The sequence below is a fragment of the Sebastes fasciatus genome, chromosome 7, assembly GCF_043250625.1.
Source record: "Sebastes fasciatus isolate fSebFas1 chromosome 7, fSebFas1.pri, whole genome shotgun sequence".
Classification (NCBI taxonomy): domain Eukaryota; kingdom Metazoa; phylum Chordata; class Actinopteri; order Perciformes; family Sebastidae; genus Sebastes; species Sebastes fasciatus.
In genome coordinates this window covers 21,405,874-21,430,077 of record NC_133801.1, presented here as the reverse complement: position 1 = coordinate 21,430,077, position 24,204 = coordinate 21,405,874, and the positions used below count along the sequence as shown (strand labels likewise).

The following is a 24,204-nucleotide window of genomic DNA, read 5'->3' as shown; positions in this document are numbered from 1 at the left end:
ATAAGAGAGGAAAAGGAAGGGAGTATATTTTGGTATATTGTCATTGAATGCTTGTGACGAGTGAAAAAATGACTCAATTGTCTGCAGTTCATTGTTATCTTATTTCTTATCTGTTTTACACATATAAAAAGAAAATGAACATGAAAGGAATGTAAAATACGTGTGAGGGTGTGGTAGAAACCTATAATGGCTTATATAAAAACCACACCTAAAGGACATACAATAGATAAAAACATTACCATGACAGTGCATTTTAAATATTAGCGTTCACATTTACATTTCACATTTAAAAATAAGTGTAGGAGTAAAAGTTCAAACAAAAAAAACACAGAGAAGCAGGAGTAAGTGCTATTTTCAGTTTCTAAGAGTGATAATTAAATAAAAATAAAATGTTTTTTATCAGCGGAACATTTCTAAGTCTCTTTTTTTTATACACAGACAATGAGACAGAGGAATCCATTAAATGGACATTTTCATTCCATAAGATAACTCAATGAAATGTGATTAAAAAAAACAGACCGCAGGATGTTTTATACAAAGGAAGATGAAGATTCTCAGCCTTTCTGGTTTGGTAATTATGGAATTGCGAGTTGCTAACAAAATAATATCTAATACTATTAGGTAATTCTGCATGCTTATACATCTCTCTTTAAAGACAAATGTACAGGTTTGAAGAATGTTGATGTCAAATATAGTCAACAACTGTAATAGTTGTTATAGCACTGTTCTTATCTTCATAATTTCTTACATGGATTTGATTTGGGTGTGATGATAAAGCCAAATCGTTTCAAGTTTTCTTCTATACTACGCAGCATTTTTCCACTTTCAAGACACTGTAGAGAGTCAAGCCGTGATCCAAAATAGCACTTGTTCCCTATATATGTCAATAACTGAGTAGCAGAATAGCAGAAGTGCTGGGAAAGCCCTCGAAACAAAGGAACTGAAAAGGGTTCCTCTCAGAGCCACTGTCTGCAGGCTATTGATTGTGTATTTGTTTATTTGGTTAGAAAAGTGCCCTGAGATCATGTTTCCCTAATTGCGGCAGATCACAGAAAGAAATACGATGCTGCATAAATTAGGTTGCATGATGTTACCCTTCTACTGAATTTCACGTCATAATGCTCCCGTAATTAGATTTGGTGTATTGTGCATTAGGCCTTGTTTAGGAGAGAAAGGAATACAGACTGGCTATTAGTGACAAAGAGTAACATGAAGACAGGAGGAGGTGAAATGTTACTAGAATTTAAAAGGATTCCCTGCGTGATTTCACCACGAGGACTTGACAAAAGACTGTCGAGGCCATATCTCATTACTAAGATCCCCTTTATTTGAAATCAAGTAACAAACTAAAGTCTTCTTTGTTCTGTCTTAATGTCATAAATCTTACTCCATTAGGATCCTTTCAGATCCAATAAGGACATACGGCTTTGATAGTGACCTTGCTCACCCCGTACAACCACTGTAGAAAATGATTCACTGTTTCATTGCAGCACATCTAATTATGCAGACTGGTTTAATTAAACCGTACTTGTAGATTAGCTTGCTGAGCCGTCTGTCAGAGACATTTAGTGTAAATTAACACGTTGGGCGAGGAGACTCTCGTTTAAACTGGAAGTTTAGTTTTATGATTATGTTCTTCAATGCTGCAGACACATGGTCCTCTAGGGTGATTCTGGACTAATGTGAATCCAGATACTCCTCTAATGGGGGGGCCATTACAACCCACACTGCAAGGACTATCCATTTTTTATGAGAGGGGTAGATCCGTTGGCGCCATATCCGGGGCAGTCACCCTCGCTGGTTACATCTGGCACTGTGTCCATGCAGGATTTAGTAAGGGTGCATGTTTAAAGCCTGGTTCAGCCTTTTGGGGGCGGTGGATCATGAAGAGGAGTCTGGGGACTTTCAGGGATCCTTGAGTAGATTTACTCAAGTACTGTGCTCCAGTACAAATTTGACGTACTTGTGCTTTAGATTGAGATGGAAATATCAGACTTTTTACTCCACTACATGTATATTACAGCTTTACTTATTAGCTAAGCTACTTTACAGATTAAGATTTTACATACGATGATTTTAGGGCTGTCAATTGATTAAAATATTAAATTGCGATTAATCGCATGATTATGATTATCCATAGTTAATAGCGATTAATCACAAATTCATCACACATTTTGTATCTGTTCAAAATGTGCCTTAAAGGGAGGTTTGTCAAGTATTTAATACCCGTATTAATACGGAAGTGGGCAAATATGATTGCTTTATGCAAATGTATGTATATATTTATTATTGGAAATCAATTAACAACACAAATCAATGACAAATATTGTCCAGAAACCCTCACAGGTACTGCATTTAGCATAAAAGATATGTTCAAATCATAACATGGTAAACTCAAGCCCAACAGGCAACAACAGCTGTCAGTGTGTCAGTGTGCTGACTTGACTATGACTTGCCCCAAAACTGCTTGTGATTATCAGAAAGTGGGCATGTCCGTAAAGGGGAGACTCGTGGGTACCCATAGAACCCATTTTCATTCACATATCTTGAGGTCAGAGGTCAAGGGACCCCTTTGAAAATGGCCATGCCAGATTTTCCTCGCCAAAATTTAGTGTAAGTTTGGAGCGTTATTTAACCTCCTTCCCGACAAGCTGGTATGACACGGACTAATGGATTCTTTAGGTTTTCTAGTTTCATATGATGCCAGTATTTTCACTCTAGCTTTAGAATTGAGCCTGCTACAACCTAAAAATCAAAACAGGACATTAAAGAGTTACGATTAGCGCCACCTCAACCAACTACAACAGCAAAATGCTACTTCCACATTAATGCATCAGTAATTATAATCTACATATAGAAAGTAACACTCACAGGGACTATTTTCCTGCACTATATGAGTACTTTTACTATTGATATTTTAAATGCATTTTTCTATTTATACTTAGCCTACTTTTAATGAGATTAAATTTTCCGGATGTGCAGGGCGTTAAGTATTTCTACATACTGCAGTATTTCTGCTTTTACTTGTGCAAAGGATCTCAATAGTCTATACTAATACTAAGGATTTCCCACTCTCCCATCTGCGGTTGTCATTCCTCCTACATGTACAGGATTCTCTACTGAATATAAATGAAGGAGGCTCTGCAGCAAACATTGCATTTATCTGAGAGAGGGGTTGTTATATGAAATAGTTGGGGGTCTCTTGAGCAGGACAGTTCAGGTGAGGAGGTTGAACGTGACAATGTCAAATGATGGGGGGACCATATCTGTGGGGTTGCACAGAGACTGTAATAGAAATGTTCATATCTGAGTAGGCCAAAGTTAACACTGTACCTTCAGAGAATCTCAGGGCCTCACATCTAGCAAACCTTGTCACCATAAGCATTAAAACAGTGACCCGACAGTTTTATCTTCTGTGACTGTAAACAACAGAGGGCTGAAGTACTTGTGATGTCTTTTGATGCTCTGTTGTCCGTTCTGTGCTGACTTAAGTATAATGATTCACTTTACTAATTTTTTCATGACTGCACTCATCTGTGTGTTTTTTGTATTAGTATGTATAAAGGCCTGACTATTTTTGTGTTCGGGGCTCACTTGCCACAGCCCACTCAGGTGGCTGTGCTCGTGAGTCCCATCTGAAGATGCTTTTCTTATTATTAATATATGCTTTTCTTATTAAATTTACTTGAAAGACAAGTTGGGTCAGTTAGGTCCTTTGTGGCCAGCTGTGGCTGTTTGTATGTATGTTGTTGTCAGGTATGATTGATTAACTGTATGTGTTGTGTCAAGGGTGAGTGTTGTTCAGAAAAACAAAAAGTAACTTTCCTTGTATAGTGACTGTTATATTGATTATTGACAATTAATAAAAAAGACCTTTGAAAAGAAAGACAAGTTGTGACCTTGGGCTTGTGTCTTGTTTTAACAGAAACTGCCACACCACAAGACTTATAGGCTATAATGACTATAGGGCCTAATAATGATGTAAGATTATTCATGATTCTGCTGCGGCTTCCCCTCTCATCACTTGATGATGTTGCTCCACTCCTCATCGCCCAGACTCCAGCAGACAGGTCGTCCTCAGCAGGGGGGGTGGGTGGGGGGACACACACCTGCTGTGTCCCGCTGCAGTGGCTGTGAGATGAGAGCAGCAATACATGATTAGTGCACATCTGGAAACAAAGGCAGTCCTGTAAACACCTGGACGGACTTTTTTTTTAACATCAGCAAGAGAGACGCAACACGGGAGATCATGATGCCCCGTCTGCAGGGCAGCAGCGGCGGCGGCGGCAGGAGGAGGACGACGTGCAGCCGGACAACAGGCACCTTTCTCTCGGCGTGCTTTGTCTCAGCTTGTGAAGCCCTCCAGAACTGCGGTGACTTCCAGTGCGGCGACGGCCACCAGTGCTGCCCGCCCAGCGTCACCCTGAACGGCAGCAGCAGCAGCAGCTCCTCCGCGGTGCGCTGCTGCAAACTCCCCATCCACATCTTCTTCGACAACGTCGGCTGGTTTACGCGGAAGCTGTCTGGCATCCTGATCCTGTTGCTGCTCTTCGCCATGGGCTACTTCATCCAGAGGATCATCTGCCCGCGGCCACGCCGACAGCCGAACCACCAATCCTCCTCGGATCACCGCAGCGCCGGAGAGGAGCCCTCTTCAATCTCCATCTTCCACCACCACGGACACAACGCGTCCACGTCGGCGTCACAGGACTCCCTGCTGGACCGGTACCCGGACTACAGCCTCGGGGACTTCGTCACCGCCTCTCCGAGCCTGCCTGCATACGACGAGGTCAAATATTTGCCCACGTACGAGGAGAGCATGCAGGAGATGATGCACAGAGACCGGTCCGATGATAACTTGCTGGCGGACAACGAGAGAGGTGGTGAGGGATCGAGAGCTGGAGACCAGAGGAGGGATGTCCTGGAGGTGCAACACAGTCCTGCTGCAAGGACATCAAGGAACTCTGTCTGAGACTTGTTTTCAATATATATAGTCAGGGTTAGGGTCATTATCTTACAGAGACATACAAACTCAAGTGCAATTATAATCCTTGAATGTTGAGAATAAAAGGAGGAGGCTGAGAAAAATGTACGTGGTTTTGTAAGATTATAGCGGATTACTCGCCTTTTGTATGCAAATGACCTGCTTGGGGTTAAGTAAAGGAGATTATATGGAGATGAGGCGGAGGCGTCTGAAATTGACGCTCTTTGTGATGTGCTAATTTGGCTCCGGTATACAATCGCATTAAGTTTGTTTTTTTTCTTCAGCACCTCAATTTTTAAAGTGGCACCGTGAGACAGTTTTTTTCTTCTTGTCAAATTCTTTGTCCTTTTTTTTATAGTCTTAATGCTAAATATTCTGCTGGACCTGAAAGCTTTTCTTTTATTTATTCTTTATTGAATTTGCATCCAAAAAGATGTGTTTCTCTCTCAGTAATGTGGGCTGAAATGGGGGAGTGAGGGGATGAATATCAATTGTAATACTTTCTGCAGCACAGATTTTTTTTATTTTTTATCAACCATGCTTTGGAAGCCAGTTAATTTATATCTTATCAGCATGAAAGCAATATTTTCCTCAAACTGACTCATGCACATATACCTACACTTGAGTGGGGGCTGACTGACAGATGAGCATTTTTATCAGTGACCTGAGCCACATCTGATATTCCTACTGCAAAAAGCTGTAGCAGAGAAGTGCTATTTTTAAAAAAAATGCTCTGATCCTGGGAGCCTTTGCTGCCCGAGGCTACATGTATCAGTGCGTCTCAGGTTCTGAATTCAGTACAAAAAACAAATGGCAGATATTACAACTGGCATACTGATATGGCGTATAAGCTGCCAAGATACAAAGTTGTGTTTAGATGATAGCATGTCAGACAAGATCACAAACTGCTGCCCCAAGCAGAACCAACACTGTGCAGCTCAGACCAAACAAAGGAAAAGACAAAAGGGACGTCTAAGAGGAAATAAGGATGAGACAGAGACAGTTATTTATTTTGTTCTGGCAGAGTGGTCTGAAAATACCTTCAGATCTACTCGTATGTTGACCTCAAGTGTGTAACTGTCCTCTGCTAATTTGCATTTCTGACTAATGAGACAAGTGGTGTCTTTTTTTTCCTGCTGGAAATGGAGGTCAGAGCTGACACCACACACATCAGGCTTAATGGCCTGTTTACTTGGATTGAAGCTAAAAGGTGTGTTTGCCATTAACTGTCCATTAAAATGCCTCATTATGCTATCATATTGAAAAAGCTCATTTTGTCATTGTCACATTACTTTGACATTAACTGGGCGTGTGGTAAACAGTCACACTTGCCATATCCTCTCTCCAGCACAGACTTGAAGAAGAAGAAATGTTAGCACATCATTAGTCCCAGACGAAAAGAGAGAAAGTAAATTACAAAGACAATTGCGTTATCGAATAACATGCCAATCATTATCACAATTTATCATTGGTCTACAAAATGACATAGAATGGTGAAAAATGTCCCCCATAGGTTGCCATAGGTGCTTGTTTTGTCTGACCAACAGTCCCAAACACAATGATATTTAGTTTACCATCATAAAAGAGTCAGAAAACGCGCAAAAAAATCCACATTCAAGAGGTTGGAAGAAGTGAATTTTTAACAATTCTGCTTAAATGATCGATTCTCAATCTTAATATATTATCAAAATAGTTGCCAATTCATTTTCTCAAACCTCTATTACATCAAACACCTTTCTCCACCCATAGCAAACAAATCAACTCGACTATCTGCCATCAGAAAGACCAGTGCATACTGTAAGGACAGTGTAATAACAGACATTATATTAAAGCACTCTTTCTTCACCACAATAAGTAAAACTTCCATTTCTGTCAGGTTTAGCTATTAAAACATGGAAGACGTTGCCGCTAAAGCATCTGTATCCGCAAACAGACTTTCCAATTAGAGACCTTGAGCTCTCCTCTAATGCTCCCGACACTAAAAGTCTTGAGTGTGATTGTGGTGGCTTGTGTAATCCAACACTGGCAGGCCATGATGGCAGAGCCAACAGTGAACACTGATGGCTTTCCTTTCCAGAGGGATATTTGTGGGTGGCTGCACTTAAAAGCATTAAATCCATGCTTAAAACCCCCTGATGGGTAGATGAGGTGGATGAGTATGTGACCTTAAGATGCATGAAGTCATATATGAGCGCTACTCGAACCGTAAGAGGTGTGAATGTTCACGCCGTCCTTTATAGTCGTCGCAGTTCATTGTGAACCAGCTCTTATATCTAAGATGTAACACAGTGGGTTTGGGAGCAGAGGGCATAACAAGTCTCCCACAGTTCCCAGCAGGAAACTTTAATCAGAAAGCGTACAGCTGGGATTTCCCCTGGCAGGGGAGAGGACAGCTTCCTCAAATCCACATTACAAATCCGAACATATATGTGCACAGACACATATAGAAACACACAGGAACAAATACACAGTACTCTACGCTAGTATCTGCGCCAATGATCCAGTTATTTTATGGCTCACTGGACCAAAGAACGATCAACTATAAAAGGTCAAATCAATGAGCATTATCCTCCTCATAAATTCTACAATATATCCGGGAAGTGTATTTTTAGGAGAGCTGAATTGTTTGGCCATTAATCTAGTATATGAAAACTTGCAAGTCATTGAAGATGGATATAAAGCACTGTCGTTTAGTATCTATTTGGTATTTTGTGCTGTGTAGTTTCAAAAATATGACATACGTATGTAGTTCGTTTATTGTTCAAGAGTCAAAAGTGTAAAAATTGTCAGTCTAAATGTGATGTTTATTTTCTTAGTCTACAGACGAGGCTCAAAATGTCTAGTGTAAAGTGTAGAATTGGGTAAGAATACACAACATAGGTTTAATAAATCAATATCTTTCCACATTACTGAGATTGGGTGCAGTCTGCACTGTATAGCGAAAGAGGAAGCACGAACACAACACATCATTCATTTCTATTTTTCAATGTGTGTGGCCTCTCTCAGTGGTAATGCATGTGAAACCTGACTCCTCGCTGATAAGTCTTTTCATAGATTAATGGTGTTTGGTCTGGCTGACTACGGTTTATCACACAGTGAGTAGGCTCAGAAAGAAAGCGGATGGAGGGAGTCAAATACGAGAAAGACAGTGAGTCAGAAGGCTAAAAGTGCACCGTGCTGGGAAAAAGAAAAAAAAAACAACTCCAAGAGTGAACGAACCCATTGATAGATTTTTCTGACATCTAACCGTTTTCTCTGATGTTTCATCTGTGGCCACTCACGGTTTCAGGGATTATGCCGATCAATTTCCTATCTGTCCGCCTCATCGTGATATGGTCTAGCAGTTGTTTTTTGGAGAGCCCCGAGACAGATCTTCCACCTCATTCGTCCCTCCCGGGCCACTAGAGGAGATGGATAGGCTATAATGGTCCGCTGATGCACTGGCCCTCTGCCAACCAGGGGGTGGAGCTGCATGGCAAGCAGTTGGTTTCACACCTCAGCAGAAAAGGAAATACAAGAATAACTCAAAGAGAAGCACATACTGTAGATATATTGGACTCTAAAACACACATGCACCCAGAAATACCTCCGGTGCATGTGCAGAGCTGAAAAAACATGTCAAAGATACTCTATGATCTTTGTATGAAACCAGTGAAGCATCAAGACATTAAAAGGAATACAAAAAATAGAGGCAAGGTAAAAGAGGATGAATATATACAGTATTTCCATCAGCTTTATTAACTGACATTCATTTTAGTGTTTACACAAAGACAAAGTTTTGAATACATAAACTGTAGAAATATCTATCCATATAAAAACACAGAGTCAAACATCACTGACAAAAATTATAGCAATACATTCGTGCATGACTGAGCATATCGAGTTAATCTTGACTAATGGAAAAAGATTACAATCAACTTTGAACTTGACACACTGAAATGACTGAGAAGCCGATATGAGAGAAAGGCCATAATGGTGTTGTTGCTGAGAAATATAGATACTCTTATCAATATACATATCATCCACCCACAGTAACAGAATGCTGTCTCCAAATGTTCCCTTTTGTTTTGCTTGAAGTTAATTTACTTGTAACTAATGGGACCCATTTTACCTCAAGTATAGAGACATTTTTATTACTCCGAGGCTGAGTCAAACCACTTAATATTCACCAAATGTCAAAAGCAAATGGGAATCAATTTTGTGCAGAGCGGATGTTTTAGAGAAAGGTTGCCCCTGAACATTAACGTCGTGAGGCCACGCTGCTCCTCACAGAGGTGTTAGCGGCTTTCTCTCTCTCTTTAGACAACTCCATCTCTATCTTCGCCTGGATTTTCTCCCAGTCCACCTCGACCTGGCAGAGAGACAGAAAGACGAGATGGGATGGAATTAGATAAGATGCTGTATTTTGATTCGATCAGTATGGGATTGACAAAGCAAAGCAGCTAAATAAGTCACATAGCAGTGTGGTATTTTAATGCTTTTCCCCTCCTCATCCTGATCAGACAGGCATTTTTTTGCAGATAGACCCCACTAAATCTCCTCCAAGCTTATAGAACAGTGTGTAACATTTTGGGGATCTATTAGCAGAAATGGAATATAATATTCCCTAACTATGTTTTCTTTAGTGTATAATCATATGAAACTAAGAATCGTTTTGTCGTTAGCTTCAAATGAGCACTTCCTATCTACATAGGGAGCGGGTCCTCCTCACAGAGTCCACCATGTTTCTACAGTAGTCCAGAACGGACAAAACCAAACGCTGGCTCTAGAGAGAGCCATTTGTGTTTCTATGTTACCTGAAGGCCACCGTAGTTCTGCGACACGCTTGTGAAACTGCGGTAAAGTGAGCCACGGAGTGCAAAACTGTGTTACCGCCAGCCGCCGTCTAACTTCCGTTGCTCCTAAAGTAGTGTTATTATGGTAAGGATGGCCTCTGAGCGAGGCAGAAAGCGTTACCAAGGTTTTGCACTCGGCGGCTCACGTTTTCTAGTGGTGTGGTTGCAATCTGCAACCACACCACTAGATGCCGCCAAATCCTACACACAGTCCCTTTAAACAGCTCTGGCAGTGGACAGCAGCAACTTCTAGGCTTTCATCCATTTTTTGTTTAGTTCCGCAGGCTCTACCGATTGGACAGCAGAGAAAAACTCAAAGTGACATTGTGTATTTATCCCCTCTGAGTTAACCTTTTTTCAACTGAAGGCCCTCAGAGTGTACAAGCAGAGCGTAAAAAGCCGATGACCCTTGGGAAACAATTAGAACAAGACACCCTTCACTGCTAAAAAGGCTTCCAGTGTGATTGTCCGCCCAAATCAATTAATGCTTCAGTGCAGTGCTGTCCTAACTTACCCCTTCGGCGTACTGCAGGAATCTCTTATTGGTCTCCTTCCTGCCAAATGTCTCTAGGAACTTCCCTCTATAGGCCAACACGGTGTCCACGTGGGTCTTGTGTTTGACTGCCAGCTCCAGTGCCCTGGACACAAGATGACAAGATGTAGATACATATCCAGGGACGCTGGAAATCAGTCAGAGTTGGGGTGCTGAGAGAAATTCTATAATGACATCACACTAAATGCTGCACGACATTCATGTTCATTGTTTATTTGTAATAGTTAACAACATTTTACACTAATTTTCAGGGTCCCCCTGGATTTCTAGAGGGCTTAGGTGCTGTGTTGCTGTTGGTGTATGGGTAGTGGAGGTCCTCCCCCAAGAAAATGTGAAGGTTTTTGACTTAAAACATTTGCAATTTTACATCATTTTGAATTTGGACCATTATTATTATTACTATAGATAACGCCGATAAAGCTTAAAGTCAAAACTCTCTATAGTTGAATAATTATTTACACATATCACAGCCTTCGTCTGAACAATTAATTCTTCTGGCAATGTTTGCCAGCAAAAATATGCTGCAACGGCAGGGGAAAACCCAGATTTCAGAAAAGCAAAGTTGAACATTGCTACTTTATGTGGATGCATCCACCGCAACACAGTCAACAACACGGAGTTAAAGTATGAGAACTGCAAGGAGAGGAAGTGGGAGTGAGGCAGTGTGTGGATGACCCATAACCAGGTTACTATAGTTTATAATAATGCAGGACAGTGAGGATACAGCCATTTCATACCGATGCGCATTCACCTCACGGAGGTTCATATGAGACAGTATAAAACATATTTTAATAATATATATGTTTTTATGCTACAGCGGCCTCAGCATCCTTACCTCCAGTGTCGATGTGCACATCCATAACCGTACGGACAAACATGCTTCCACGTAAATCTCACTAAAACCTAATTTTGAGTTACAGCCTTACAATGCTGAGAAAAAAAGTATCCTCCAAACGACTCATACTGTCCCTCTCCTCCCAGCTGCACCCCACCTCGTGCACACATTCACACAAACACTGAGTCGTACCTCTCCCAGTTGAAAAGGTCAATGCTGACTCGTATGGCTTGGTAGATGAGACCAGCTTGTAACAGTGTGGCCTCGGCCTCTTGGACCTGCCCACTGAACATCAGCATGTGGGCCAAAGACGACTCCTTAGACGGCTGCTCCTTTATAAAGTTGATGTACTGCACTCTAGGCAACTGAAAGAAGAGAGGGAGAAGATTGTTAATGGGATTTTAATTGGTCTTTTTCACTTACTTCTGTCAAAATCATTAAAGTTTTCAGTGAATTAAATTGTGTGTGTGTACTTGTGTTGGAAGACGTGGCTAAAAAAACAGTGTGTTCAATTAAATTAGCCATTAACTAATGCCCTTACCTCTCCAATGGCAGCATAGGCCATCTCCGCTGTGGTCAACTCCCTGTTTGCCATTGCCATACCAGCAAGACATGCCCACAAAGATTGGTCCTATAGATTTGGGGGGGGAACAGAGGCATGTTTAAAAGATGATATCTCACCATATGACACAATGATCTGGAGAAAAGTTGCTGAATAGGTTTCCCCATTTTACTATATTAATTTATCTACATGTAGATACCAAGGTTGTTGTAATCTCCAACGGCGTGTAAACATTTCTCACACATCCATGGATATCTTTTCTTGTAAAATGTACAGTGTAATCGGTAACAGCGGTGTTGTCACAAGTTTATTAACCGGTGGAAAATTTCCCCGCTGTGGCATCCCTAGTGTGTGCGTGTGTGTGTGGTGTGTGTGTGCACAGGGACAGGGTGTGATGGTGTCATTACAGTCCCCAGTACATCCTGCTCACATCCTGGCAGGCCTCATTGTAGTCATGGCATCCATTAAGAAATCATGCGTGACACACACAAACATAAATACAGACATTTGCCGTACACAACGTCAATAAACATAAACAAATGCGTCACCGCTTTATTCCGTGCAGCTGCATTCATTAAAACGAAGCCTTAACCACCAATTGGCCAACAGTTGAGCAAACTTCTCACTGGAGTCACCACTCCGTAATTCCCCCCTTTAATCAGTGTCCATCACTAAGACAAGCAGCTCTTATCGAAAACCACTCCTGGAAACAACAAATAGCACTGTCAGCCACTGCCTGAGGTCAGAAAGTTGATACAAAAAGTTGACGACTCATCACAAATATTCCGTTGGTGTAATAGTGAGATTATAAATGTCATCTACTGTATGTTATGTCTGCCCGTTTGTGAGTATGGCTTACATGTGTCAAGTGAACTCCTATCAGGTCAGGGCTTACTGACAATGACTGTGATTCTGGGAAAAGCCGCGCTGCCACCAAACTCTTACCAGAAGTGGAGGGGGGGAGGGGTCGAGGAAAAAGCTCTTAAAACCAGTGCCTCTCTCTCTCCGTCCCTCCTCTTGCTACTAGCCGTCCATTTCTCCAGGGTTGTGGTTATTGCATCATCGGCCAAGCAAAGACACAGTACAACACTGCATTCAGCGTGTATGTGTGTGTGTGTGTGTGTGTGCATGTGGAGAGTTTACACATGCATATAGTGGAGTGTGTATTTATGAGTGAGGTCTATGGGGGCTAAATCCGGTAAATGGTGTCACCAGGCTAATTGAAGGCTAATTAAAGCCTGCTGGTCTGGTCCCATAAACCTGTCTACTACCTTCTCATTTCAGACTCTGTCTCGCTCTCTTTCATACATACATGCGTGTGACACACACCGCAGGAACCTGGACTGTGCCAGAGCCCTGGACTGTGGGATATGACACACTATCTTGAGATCAATTATATAAATACTAGGGCTGTCACCGATTCAAATATTGAATTGCTAATAATCGCATGATTATGATTGTCCATAGTTAATCGTGATTAATCACAAATTTGTCGCACATTTTTTATCTGTTCAAAATGTACCTCAAAGGAAGATTTGTCAAGTATTTAATACTGTTATCAACACGGAAGTCGACAAATATGCTTGCTTTTTGCAAATATTTGTATGTATGTATTATTGGAAATCAATTAACAACACAAGACAATGACAAATATTGTCCAGAAACCCTCACAGGTACTGCATTTAGCATAAAAAATATGCTCAAATCATAACATGGCAAACTGCAGCCCAACAGGCAACAACAGCTGTCAGTGTGTCAGTGTGCTGACTTGACTATGACTTGCCCCAAACTGCATATGATTATCATAAAGTAGGCATGTCTGTAAAGGGGAGACTCGTGGGTACCCATAGAACCCATTTTCATTCACATATCTTGAGGTCAGAGGTCAAGGGACCCCTGGGAAAATGGCCATGACAGTTTTTCCTCGCCAAAATTTAGCGCAAGTTTGGAGCGTTATTTAACCTCCTTCGTCACAAGCATGCATGACATGGTTGGTACCAATGGATTCCTTCGATCTTCTATTTTCATATGATGTATGTTACTTCACTCTAGCTTTAAGCCCACTACAACCTAAAAATCGCAAGTTGCGTTAATGCGTTAAAGTATTTAGTGACGTTAAAACGGATTTGCGTTAAAGTTATTATCGCGTTAACTTTGACAGCCCTAATAAATACAAATGCAAAATAGAAGAAATGTAGTTAGTTATTAATGCGAAGTAATGCATACTATGATTTTGTTATCTAACATGTAAAGAAATATTTTAAATGGGTATACAAACACTAAGACCTGATGTAAGAATGATGTCACAGAAGCTTGACAATTTCTTCACTGGCACAATTAGTACACATTAATAGTGATATGCTGGTATCGTACCTTGGCGAAGCGGCAGAGGCGCAGTGCGTCCTCCCAGCGTGCAGAGGTGCTGTATTCGTGCAGGAGGGCCGGGTAGGGAGGTACACCGCTGTACACCAGTGAACCGTCCCCTTGGCGTAACGTCACCTTGGTGCCGACATAGCTCAGAATGTGGGGTGCACGGCTGAACTCACTTTGAAGAGGACAAATACACACACACACACATTCACACATCAGGGTTAGAACAAATACATGTAACCACATCCTCAGAATTTTGCGGTCACAGAAAAGCCAGCAAGGAACACTCTCAGTGTTTGCAAGTGTTGATGGGCGTGAGAAAAAGTATGAATGCTCATGTGGGAAAAAACACTGTTCAATATGCAATATATAATAACTAAGATAACATGTTAACATGCAGAGGATGATGGATTGTGCTAATTAAGAAAACAACAATCAACTTATTGACCATGCAGTTTTTTTCGAGTTTGCATAACGTGTGTGTGCATGTGTGTGTCACAATTCCTAATACAAAGAGAAATGCGTAGCAGCCACAGCAACATACAGTATACAATTTTGCTGAAATGATGATAACATAATGACAGTGCTGCTATAGTAACTTGCACTGTACTTGGTCCAACCTGCCCTCAATCACAAATATCCTAGACACATTGGTAAAAGTGGAGCCTTTGTATATATTTATTAGCTCTTAACATCTATCTATAGTATCTGGTGTTCCCCATTTTCAAATTACATAAAAAAATTTAATTAAATCTGGCTGCTGGAGCACCAACACCGTAAAAGCTGGAAAAAAAGCAACTCAAATTGAGGTTGTGTGGACATAAGCAACCTACAATTGCAAAACTGTATTCTGTTAAGAGCAAATGCATGATGTCTGAAAAAGTATGATTCAGCATAGGAAGTGTAAAAATTAACAACAGCAAGCCATAAACCATAAACGAGAGAGACGAAACATAAAGCACAAATTAAAATCGAAACTGTGCATTCATATAGCAGAGACATGCAAAAGTAGTCCAGGATGGCGTGTACAGACAGTGCGGGCACTCTGCCTTAGCACCTTCTGTACTGGCTGAAGCTGCTGAGGTCTTTTGAGCAGGAAGCATTGTACAGTCTGACAGCTGCTGGCAAAAAAATAGTGCCTAAAGTGCTATATGTTCTACCTTTGGGAAGGAGCTGGAAGGAGCAAAAAAAGCTGCTTATACATCTCTTCTTAGCTCTTACTTTACATTGTTTCCTCCTTCCTTTTCCTTTTATGGTAAAATGCCAGTATATAAGTGAGAGAAGAGGACTGCATATATCTACCTGCCATCCTTTATGTACAGTGTTTTTGGCAGCAGTTCCTTGTCAGTGAAGACAGCACTCGGGTAGTACCACACTGTGAACTGGTTGTCTTGGATACCGCACAGGATGTTAGCGGCATCGTTCCATGCCATACTGTGAACCATGCTACCTACAGGACAGAGCACACACACACAACAATCATGTTCATCCAATGTACATGTATAAAAACAAACAGAGTCACTACGCATCTTCCCAAGTGAGGTCACTCCTCTCCGTCTCACCAATTTTGCAGATTTTGGGTTCTCGCCCAAGATGACGCACAGAGGTCAAGTAAAGGTCACGGTTCTTGTCTATCAGGGCAATCTTCCTTTCATTAGATGGGCCGCACTGGTCCAGAGCTATCTCCACCACCTCCAGCTACATATGAATAATGACACACACACAAGCACAAAGGTAAGAGGGAACAGTTGAGTTAATGATGGAGGGACACAAGGTCAGGAGAAGAAAGGAAAGGGGGAGAGCAAATACAAGAAGTATACAAAAACAGGCTTTACTATGTGGTTATTTCAAATAGACTATTTATTGAAGTACCAAAAAACATGCTATATCGTGATATATATCGTTATCGAGATATGAAATGACCTATATCGGGATCGAAGATTTTGGCTTCATCACCCAGCTCCAGTGTGTGCGTGTGTGTGCGCGCGCGTGTGTGTGTTTGCGTTTGGCCAGAGCCAGCTGGCTTCGGTGCAGTGTCTTGGAGCTGTGGAGTGCTGGCAGACAAAGCCATGCTGACAAACAGTAACTACTGCTACCTCCACTTCTTTTCCTTCTCTTCTAATTCTTTCCTTCTTTTTGTCTCTTTCCCTCCTAGTTTGACTCCAAAGCCCTTCCCCCATTCTCCCCCTGTGTCTTTATTGTGTCTCTCTCTTCTGAATATGGGTTAGTATATTTTTCAGCACAGACAAAATGACTCTTCCCCCTCAGCTAGGTCTATTTAGATGAAACGTGGCCTGTTGAATCATCAGGGGGAAAAAAATTAGCCATTACTACTACTATTAGATAAAGCTTAAAAGTTGCAGGCAAAAAGTTAGCATCCTTGTCACTTGATTCCTGCTCTCTCTTATGTCTGACAGCGAGTTGACACACACTGCTATTTATCTTTTAATAAAAATCAAAAATTTCATTCCCTAAATATTGGGTCAATTTTCCCTGTGATATTGAAAATGGGATTGAATATCAATATTTTTCAACGTATTGTATCGAAGTTAGTAATTCCAGTATTGTGACAACACTAGTGTGTAATAGTGCAACTAACCAAATGAGTCTCCACTGTGCATGAAGAAATATTGTACTGACACATGTCTTGAACGGCCACATTCAGACAGCTCCTGTTATGATATCATATTGTTATAAAACACAATAGCAACACATTCTGACCTGTCACCGCGACCATTAAAACAGCGACATGACCAGCTGATCTCAACGCTGTGCAGGAGAACTGATCTAGCGGTAAATGTTTTCCCGACTGCTGTAGCAGAAAGTCTTTAATTTTCATCCAGCTCCATCAGTCCTTCATGCTGCACGTTAAACGATAAAACTGGTCAGATATTTGCTAAAATGTAAGTGAAAGGTCATCACAAGCAGCAGATCAATCTACACTATTCCCACTTTCGCTGTAGACAGGAAGTTAGAAGACAAAACAATGGAGTCGGAGCACTTCCTAGTTGCTGAAACACATAAGGTCAATATAAGGGAAAAGGATTACCCACTTTGTGAGTCATGGGCTTGCCATCGCCAAGGGCTTTCCCGGTTAGGGCGTCAAAGAGAAGGATGACTGGTGAGGAGAAAGGAAAAGAGAACATTGTAAAAGCACAGTCCCTCCTATTTATATAATTATAGTGGTGACAGCAGAGGTCCCCTCACCTTTTTCATCGCTCTTGTCTCGGATGGCAATGGTGTCGTTGCTAAGCGAGACGCCCTGGGCATTTAGGATGTCAGCTCTCATACCGGGGAACTTGGGGGAGGATATCGATCGACCCTCGTAGGAGAATGTATACAACCCTGCTCCGTCCACGAGCAGAAAATGTCTGGGTGGGGGAGATGGGAGAATACAGTAGATGAGGACCAAGTAAGGAGATATGATAGATGTTAAAGAGTTAAAGAATAAAGAGTCTATAACAGTTAATCAACTGACACTAGCAGGTAATTTAGACATGTAATGCACATTAACACAGCATTGACTTACTCATCAAACTCAACTGTGATTTCAGAATGGCCAGTAATCTATTTAGCTCTATGCTGAGTGTCAGGGACACTGCAATGGAGTATTGCACAAGAGCTACTCCATATTAATCTAATTTCCCCCAGTGGTTTCACTCTCAGCCTTATTGTATGACAGGGCTGGCTAATCTAGAGCACAGACCCCGTGTGTGTGTGTGTGTGTGTGTGTGTGTGCTGCTTGATGAGTGCTAGGTGTGGAGCAACGAAGCATTAGAGAAGCTGATAGATGATCCAAAAGCCTGTTCTCCCTCTTGTTCCACTGCTCCTGGAGTAGAGACACTCACTTCTCTGCTTGCAGGATGAGGCTCACGGTTCCCTCCTTCAGGTCAAAGATGAGGGGAGTGTTCCAGTTTCTTGAGCTGGCACAAAGAAACACAGCAAAATCTGTGAAAATGCAGAAATCCTAGAACAAAGCTACATCTGGCATAAGTGCAGAGGTGAGACGACCGCAGAAACAAGAGAACAGAAAGGAAAAGAGAGTTATGAAAGACAACAAAATAAAGGAAATGTCAATGAAATGAGAGGAGATAAATCTACAGATAGAGCAGGAAGAGTGCAGGATAGAAAAGGACTGACACTAATGATCATTACAGAAATACTGTAGAAAAGAAGTGCAGAGGGAAGTAGAGTAATAATGGCACTTCAAATGAACCTACACAGAGGTCATCTGATAACATTAACCTAGTAAGGATCAGTATTTTAGTAAGAAATGGCTGTTTTTTCCCACCAGGCTCCTTAGTTTTCTAGTGTTTTTTTTATTCTTTGAAAAACTTTTAGGTGCAAATTTTGGAGGCTTATTTAGCATGGAATCTGAGTATATTTCAGTTGGATCTGAAGATTATCCTCAGGATTTGTTCAATAGATGTAAGAGATGAGTATGTGTTGCACAAAACCCCGATGATATGTGAGGAAAACTCTGAAAAATTTCAGTCCAGTGTGAATAGGAAACGAAAGGACCACAGGCGACAGAGAAAAAGACGAGTGGGATACTGACTTGTAGACATAGCACTGGAGGGAAGTGGCGACCACTAGGTGACCGTATGCCAGAGAGGATTTGATGACTCGATCTCGAAACTCCAGTACGTCCACTGCATCGTTCATCACATTCCTCACCTGAAAAAAAAAGAAGGATTGGAGGGTGGGGGGGGCAAAGAGATGAGTTCAGTAACAAAAAAAAAAAGAGTAGAGATGAATAAGTCACTCAGGAATGACTGAACAGGCATAAACGTTATACTACTGAACAAACACTTTACATTTCAACACGCAAACAACAAAGAGGAGACACTGGCTTGACTAACAGAGGCTTGAACACAGTCACGTACGCATTGGAGTGTATTTATTCTTAATATACACAGGAAACAGTCTACAGTACGTCCAAGTATATGTAGGGCAACTGTGGTCGGAGAAAGCAGTTTTTACTGTTTTAAGTGTGTGCGTGCGGTGGTTGGTACTCATTTTTTCACCTGCATAGATAAATACTTCCCTCCAGCTCTCTGTGTGAATGAATGAAAAGGCCTTTTCCAGCACCAGGTGAAAGGTGGGGTTATTTTTACAGCTTTACAAATCTTCCTCCTCTGCTCCCTCCAGCAAGCCAAATTTACATGCAACACAACCAGGAATAAAAAACATTTGACCGCAAGGTGGTAAATTTAGCTGGCTGATTCACAAACCACTGGCAGATGTGCACATTTAAAAAAGGACTGCGAGGAGGAGAGGGGGAGGAGGGAGACCGAAAAGCGCCTGTAATGCTGAAAATAAATGGCTGATGACCCGACTTTGTTTGGTTTACACAAACTACACTTGGTAAATGGCAAATGAGTGCACGTGTGTGCAGGCACACATGCATGTGCGTAACCTTGTTTCTGTAGGTGTGCGTGTGTATCCCTGTCTGAAAGTATACAAGTGTGTGTGTGTGTGTGTGTGTGTATATATGTACATTTGGGTGTGTTAACCGCATGTAAACGCTACCTTGTGGTTAGCATGAGTTTAAACAGTAGAGAATGGTGGAGCGAGAGAGGCAGCTAGACAGGCTGGTCATTGTCATTGCAGGGCTGCGCACTGGCACACAGGGAGGGTCCTGCTTTAATATATGGCCACAACGAGTCAAAGCCAAGCATTTGCTTCTCTGCATAGCATATTCACTCACCTCTTTAAAGTCTGCTCATGGCATTGCAGTACTTTTCAATTCTCTTGTTATGCTGACATAACTGGAGTTTGGCTCGGTTAATGTTTGAGAATCTATCATCTTTCCTCACAGACACGCTGATCTTTAGTGATTTTTGTTTGACAAACCCTTAACGTGTAAAACCACAACTCTTATGATGGATCAGGAGTCAAGATGGGCTTCAGGCATGATTCCTTTTTACACATGCATATACAGAAACTGCGCCATTGGTTTATCTAAGATTCACAAAAAATTAATTTCTCTTCTTTCTGTTTTCTGTCATTGCTTTTTATATCACTTCTTTTGTTTCATCAAAGATCAAGACAAATTATGTTTCAAAACATCAAGACTATATTGACCATCTCTAGAGGGCTGGTCCATCTGCGTTCTGTTTTTTTTTTTTGTTTTTTTTAAAGTTATTTTTTTGGGGACATTTTCCATTTTATTGAGAGGACAGTGGATAGAGTCTTGAAAGGGGGGAGAGAGAGAGTGGATGCGGAAAGGGCCACAGGCCGGATTCGAACCCGGGCCGCCGCGGTCAGGACCAAGCCTTGATACATGGACGCCCGCTCTACCAACTGAGCTAACCCAGGCGCCCTGTTTTGTTTTTAACAAATGGAAATGCCCACTCAGCCGTTGCAAAAAGCAGTGACGTAGGTTACAAAAGTAAGCTAATCAAAGCTAATCAATAAGGTTATGAATAATGTGAACGCTAGCACTAGCTGAGTCAAACTTAGCTCTGCTAAGTTTGGAAATAATTGCAAGGGTTAGTTCCGATTTTTTGAATTGGGGTTGTATGTATATTCATGCGTTCTGCGAGGTAAAATTATTTCTTTTGTAAATGTAGTCTGGTGGCTTTCCCTTCCGGAAAGGGCTGTCTGATTGTCTTGATTATCTCGTTACAATGGCACCGGGCACCTGGCAGTGGCTGGGATATATAAGACAGCAAGTGAACATTTTGAACTTTGAACTTTGTGTTGGAAGCAGAAAAAATGGGCAAGCGTAAGGATGTGAGCGACTTTGACAAGGGCCAAATTGTGATGGCTAGACGACTGGGTCAGAGCATCTCCAAAACTGTAGCTCTTGTGGGATGTTCCTGGTCTGCAGCGTTCAGGACCTACCAAAAGTGGTCCAAGGAAGGAAAACCGGTGAACCGGCGACAGGGTCAGACCCAAGGCTCATTGATGCACGTGGGGAGCGAAGGCTGGCCCGTGTTGTCCGATCCAATAGAAGAGCTACTGTAGCTCAAATTGCTGAAAAAGTGAATGCTGGTTCCGATAGAAAGGTGTCAGAACACACAGTACATCTCAGTTTGTTGCATATGGAGCTGCGTAGCCGCAGACCAGTCAGGGTGCCCATGCTGTCCTAATGTTATGGCTGATCTGTGTATTTTAGACACCTAAAAAAGAAAATCAATATCAGTTTGTGTACTCTATAGTTAGAATATTTTCACCGCATTACCTCGCCATCAGACAGCCCTTTCCGACGGGGAACTGAAACCGTTATATCGCTGTCCTCAAAGCCACCAGACCAGACTACATTCACAAAAACAGTCATTTTACCTCGCAGAACACGGGAGTTGCTGGTCTACCGCTGCATTGATCGGTTAGTTTGTTTGTGTTATTGCATGACTTTCGGATCTGAGGGCGTCCACAGTAGTACATTGCTTAGCTTTCGTGCCGGTACTCGTGCCGACCACCATCTGAGTTAGTGTTTGCAACGTTAATACACTGACTATAGGGATGTACTGTATATACACTGTACATGTAGCAGTTTCATCATGCAGAAACCTACGTCAGGTCACGTGGGAAAAAGGTTTTTAGAAGGGCTTGGGAAAATAGAATTTTGATGCTAAAACATAAATACGTAGACCAAAATTTTAATGTTTGGATTTGAAAACAAGGAACACCACTGTGAAGCTACAGTATCATAATAAAAAAACAAAAAACATAAATAATGGATCCGCCCTTTAAGATTAAAGCATAAACGTGGATGTGTGAGGGTCTCTTTCTACCTGCATGGTTCTCCTCTTGGTAAGGGTGATCACAAAGTTCTTCCACTCCCAGTGCTGCTCCACCACATGGGCAAAGATGACATGCCCATTGCCGCAGGCCCCAGCCAGCTGGGTGCCGTCTGCAGACCAGGCCAAGCTGAACATGCTGCCTGTGTTGGGCTTCTCCAACGCATAGGACCACTGGAGGGAGGGGGCAAGGGGAGAGAGAGAGAGAGAGAACAATATGGTTAATGGCTACAGATAGTTATCTACAATCTTAAACAATTACCTGGTCGGGCAGCTTAGGGACTAAGAAACAATGAGAAGTTTAGAGAAGAGAAGCGGCGAGAGTCAGGAGTCGTGTATGAGTGAGTGCGTATGCACATAATGTAAACTGGAAAGACAGGGGCCCAGTCAGTCATTGAGCTGTGATGAACTGTGAGACACTGAAGTAGCGCTCGGCCCTGCCAAGTCCAGCACTCGCGCTCGTAAACATACACTCTGCTATCCTCATCTGTTACATACACGGGGGGCAGGGGTACGGGGAGGGAGAGGGAGGGTTTATATACGAGCCCCCAAACTGAAGCCAAAAGCTGATTAACAAGACCTCTCCCTTCTTTTTATAAGAAAAGGTTTGAAAGAGGACTAACGGACACAAAGTAATAGAGGGAGAGAGGGGCTTTTCTCCACGTCCGCTGTGCTGTGTCAACCAGACTCTGCACTATTGATGACTGGCAGTGATGGTGAAAGACACAACTGAGAGATGTGCGTCCCTTTACAGTATCTAAGATGAGAACACATCTCTCATCTTTCCCCGCTTCCCTGAGGTATCCCTTTTCTCAATGTAATCCCTTTATTTTTTCTCCATTTCCACTACTTTTTCCATCTCCCTCTGGTTCATTTCCCCACTCCTGTCCTTCAAGTCTTCTGTGGAGGATCACAACAACAAAAAAAACATCCTTGCGCTTTGATTCAACTCAAATCAGTTGAGACAGTCTGGATCCACCAGCAGTTAAAGGTTTTCCGATTAGCAGAGTAAAGTAAACTAAATAAGTTTCTCACTCCTCCCAATGTCATTTGTTGTAGTCCGCTATGCACACCTGGAATCTTTCTGTTATAACTGCTGCTGACTGTCTCACACAATGGTTGCGTCCGAAGTTCCATACTAACATGCTATTTAGTACAATAAAACATATAAATTTTTTTTGTATATCCGAACCCATAGTATGAAACCAAGTACTCAAATTGCATTCTATTTCCTGTGAAATGTTACAGTATGCAACGCTGGACACTACAACGACATAAATATCCCACAATGCTATGCAGTAGAGACGACAATGTACATAACGGACGTTGACGGACAGCTCTGTAACATCAAGAACGCTTCAGTTTATGTGTAAGTACACGATTTCCCTTTGCTAGGCGTAATATAAATTATATTTTGAATTAATTCAGACTTTAATTCTCACAAACCGTCATTTTGGTCACATTACATTGGCACTTGTTACCATGGTTACACATCTCCAACCGGCAAGGAGGCTCTCACGAAGTGACGACGTAAATTACTGCTCAGTGCATCCGAAAAGATCCATATTACGGTTTATTCACACAAAAGTATGTTGAAAGATAGTACACCTATTGAGTATGCGATTTCGGACGAAGCCAATACCCCCTTCTACCACCACCGTCAACCTTTCTCATCCTCACCCCGGCCCTCTGACCTCCAGAGGCGGATCAGTCAGCCTCTTGCCCTTAAACGCAAGTGGCTGACTGATCCGAGTCAGCTGTGATCCTCGGCACAAACACATGCATTCACACTCTGCTTACGAAGGGAGAAAAGTGCTAATGTTAGCCTAGCGCTGCCTGCTTGTCTGCGATGGAGAGACAAGTGTGGTGCAGCGGGCCAAGTGCTGCGGTGAAGTTTGGAGAAAAGGCCTCAGTGTGTTCGCTGCCTCGTACACATGCAGCTGCAGGATGTGAGGTGTGGTGTGAGGTAACAGTCGGCAGACTACAGGTTACAGGCCCCGCTACTTGGATCTACTCTCTCCCTCTCCCTGGTCTGTCCGCCTGTCTCATACACACACCGTTCAGATGGTTTTGGTCAGCGCCCTCCCAGCAGTTAATGTCATATCAGGACCCAAAATAGTTGCGGGAAAAAATAAGACCTGTACAGCCATGCGGACAAGAGACAGTTTGTTAAAGTTAAATTAATTGCTATTTAACTTCCTTTCCCTCCCTTCTCCCTTTGATTTCTGCAGCTCCATGTTCCTTACTTATAAATCCTGTAGCAGGAATTAGCCCTGTCTTTCTTTAAACATTCTTTATATGTATATTTTTTTCCCTC

General features: G+C 42.1%; 2 protein-coding genes across 2 annotated transcripts in view; one reads left to right on the top strand and one right to left on the bottom strand.

Annotated features, from left to right (window-relative positions):
* Positions 1-3,828: 3,828 nt before the first annotated feature.
* c15h3orf80 (chromosome 15 C3orf80 homolog) lies at positions 3,829-6,359 on the top strand. Its single transcript, XM_074642223.1, has one exon. The coding sequence runs from the start codon at positions 4,250-4,252 to the stop codon at positions 4,970-4,972; it is 723 nt and encodes a 240-aa protein (XP_074498324.1). The 5' UTR covers positions 3,829-4,249; the 3' UTR covers positions 4,973-6,359.
* Positions 6,360-8,699: 2,340 nt separating this feature from the next.
* ift80 (intraflagellar transport 80 homolog (Chlamydomonas)) overlaps positions 8,700-24,204 on the bottom strand; it is a 45,243-nt gene continuing 29,738 nt past the window's right edge. Inside the window, exons 9-20 of the mRNA XM_074642219.1 lie at positions 21,882-22,061; positions 18,698-18,816; positions 17,988-18,062; positions 17,347-17,510; positions 17,193-17,257; positions 15,702-15,837; positions 15,442-15,589; positions 14,143-14,314; positions 11,749-11,838; positions 11,400-11,572; positions 10,334-10,457; positions 8,700-9,335 (exon numbers count right to left, since the gene is read on the bottom strand). Coding sequence (XP_074498320.1) covers positions 9,225-9,335; positions 10,334-10,457; positions 11,400-11,572; positions 11,749-11,838; positions 14,143-14,314; positions 15,442-15,589; positions 15,702-15,837; positions 17,193-17,257; positions 17,347-17,510; positions 17,988-18,062; positions 18,698-18,816; positions 21,882-22,061 — 1,557 coding nt within the window. The 3' untranslated portion in view covers positions 8,700-9,224. The remainder of the gene's footprint in view (positions 9,336-10,333; positions 10,458-11,399; positions 11,573-11,748; positions 11,839-14,142; positions 14,315-15,441; positions 15,590-15,701; positions 15,838-17,192; positions 17,258-17,346; positions 17,511-17,987; positions 18,063-18,697; positions 18,817-21,881; positions 22,062-24,204) is intronic.

What these genes read in the sequence shown, in the direction of transcription:
- c15h3orf80 (XM_074642223.1), top strand. Translation starts at nt 4,250, where the DNA reads ATGATGCCCCGTCTGCAGGGCAGCAGCGGCGGCGGCGGCAGGAGGAGG.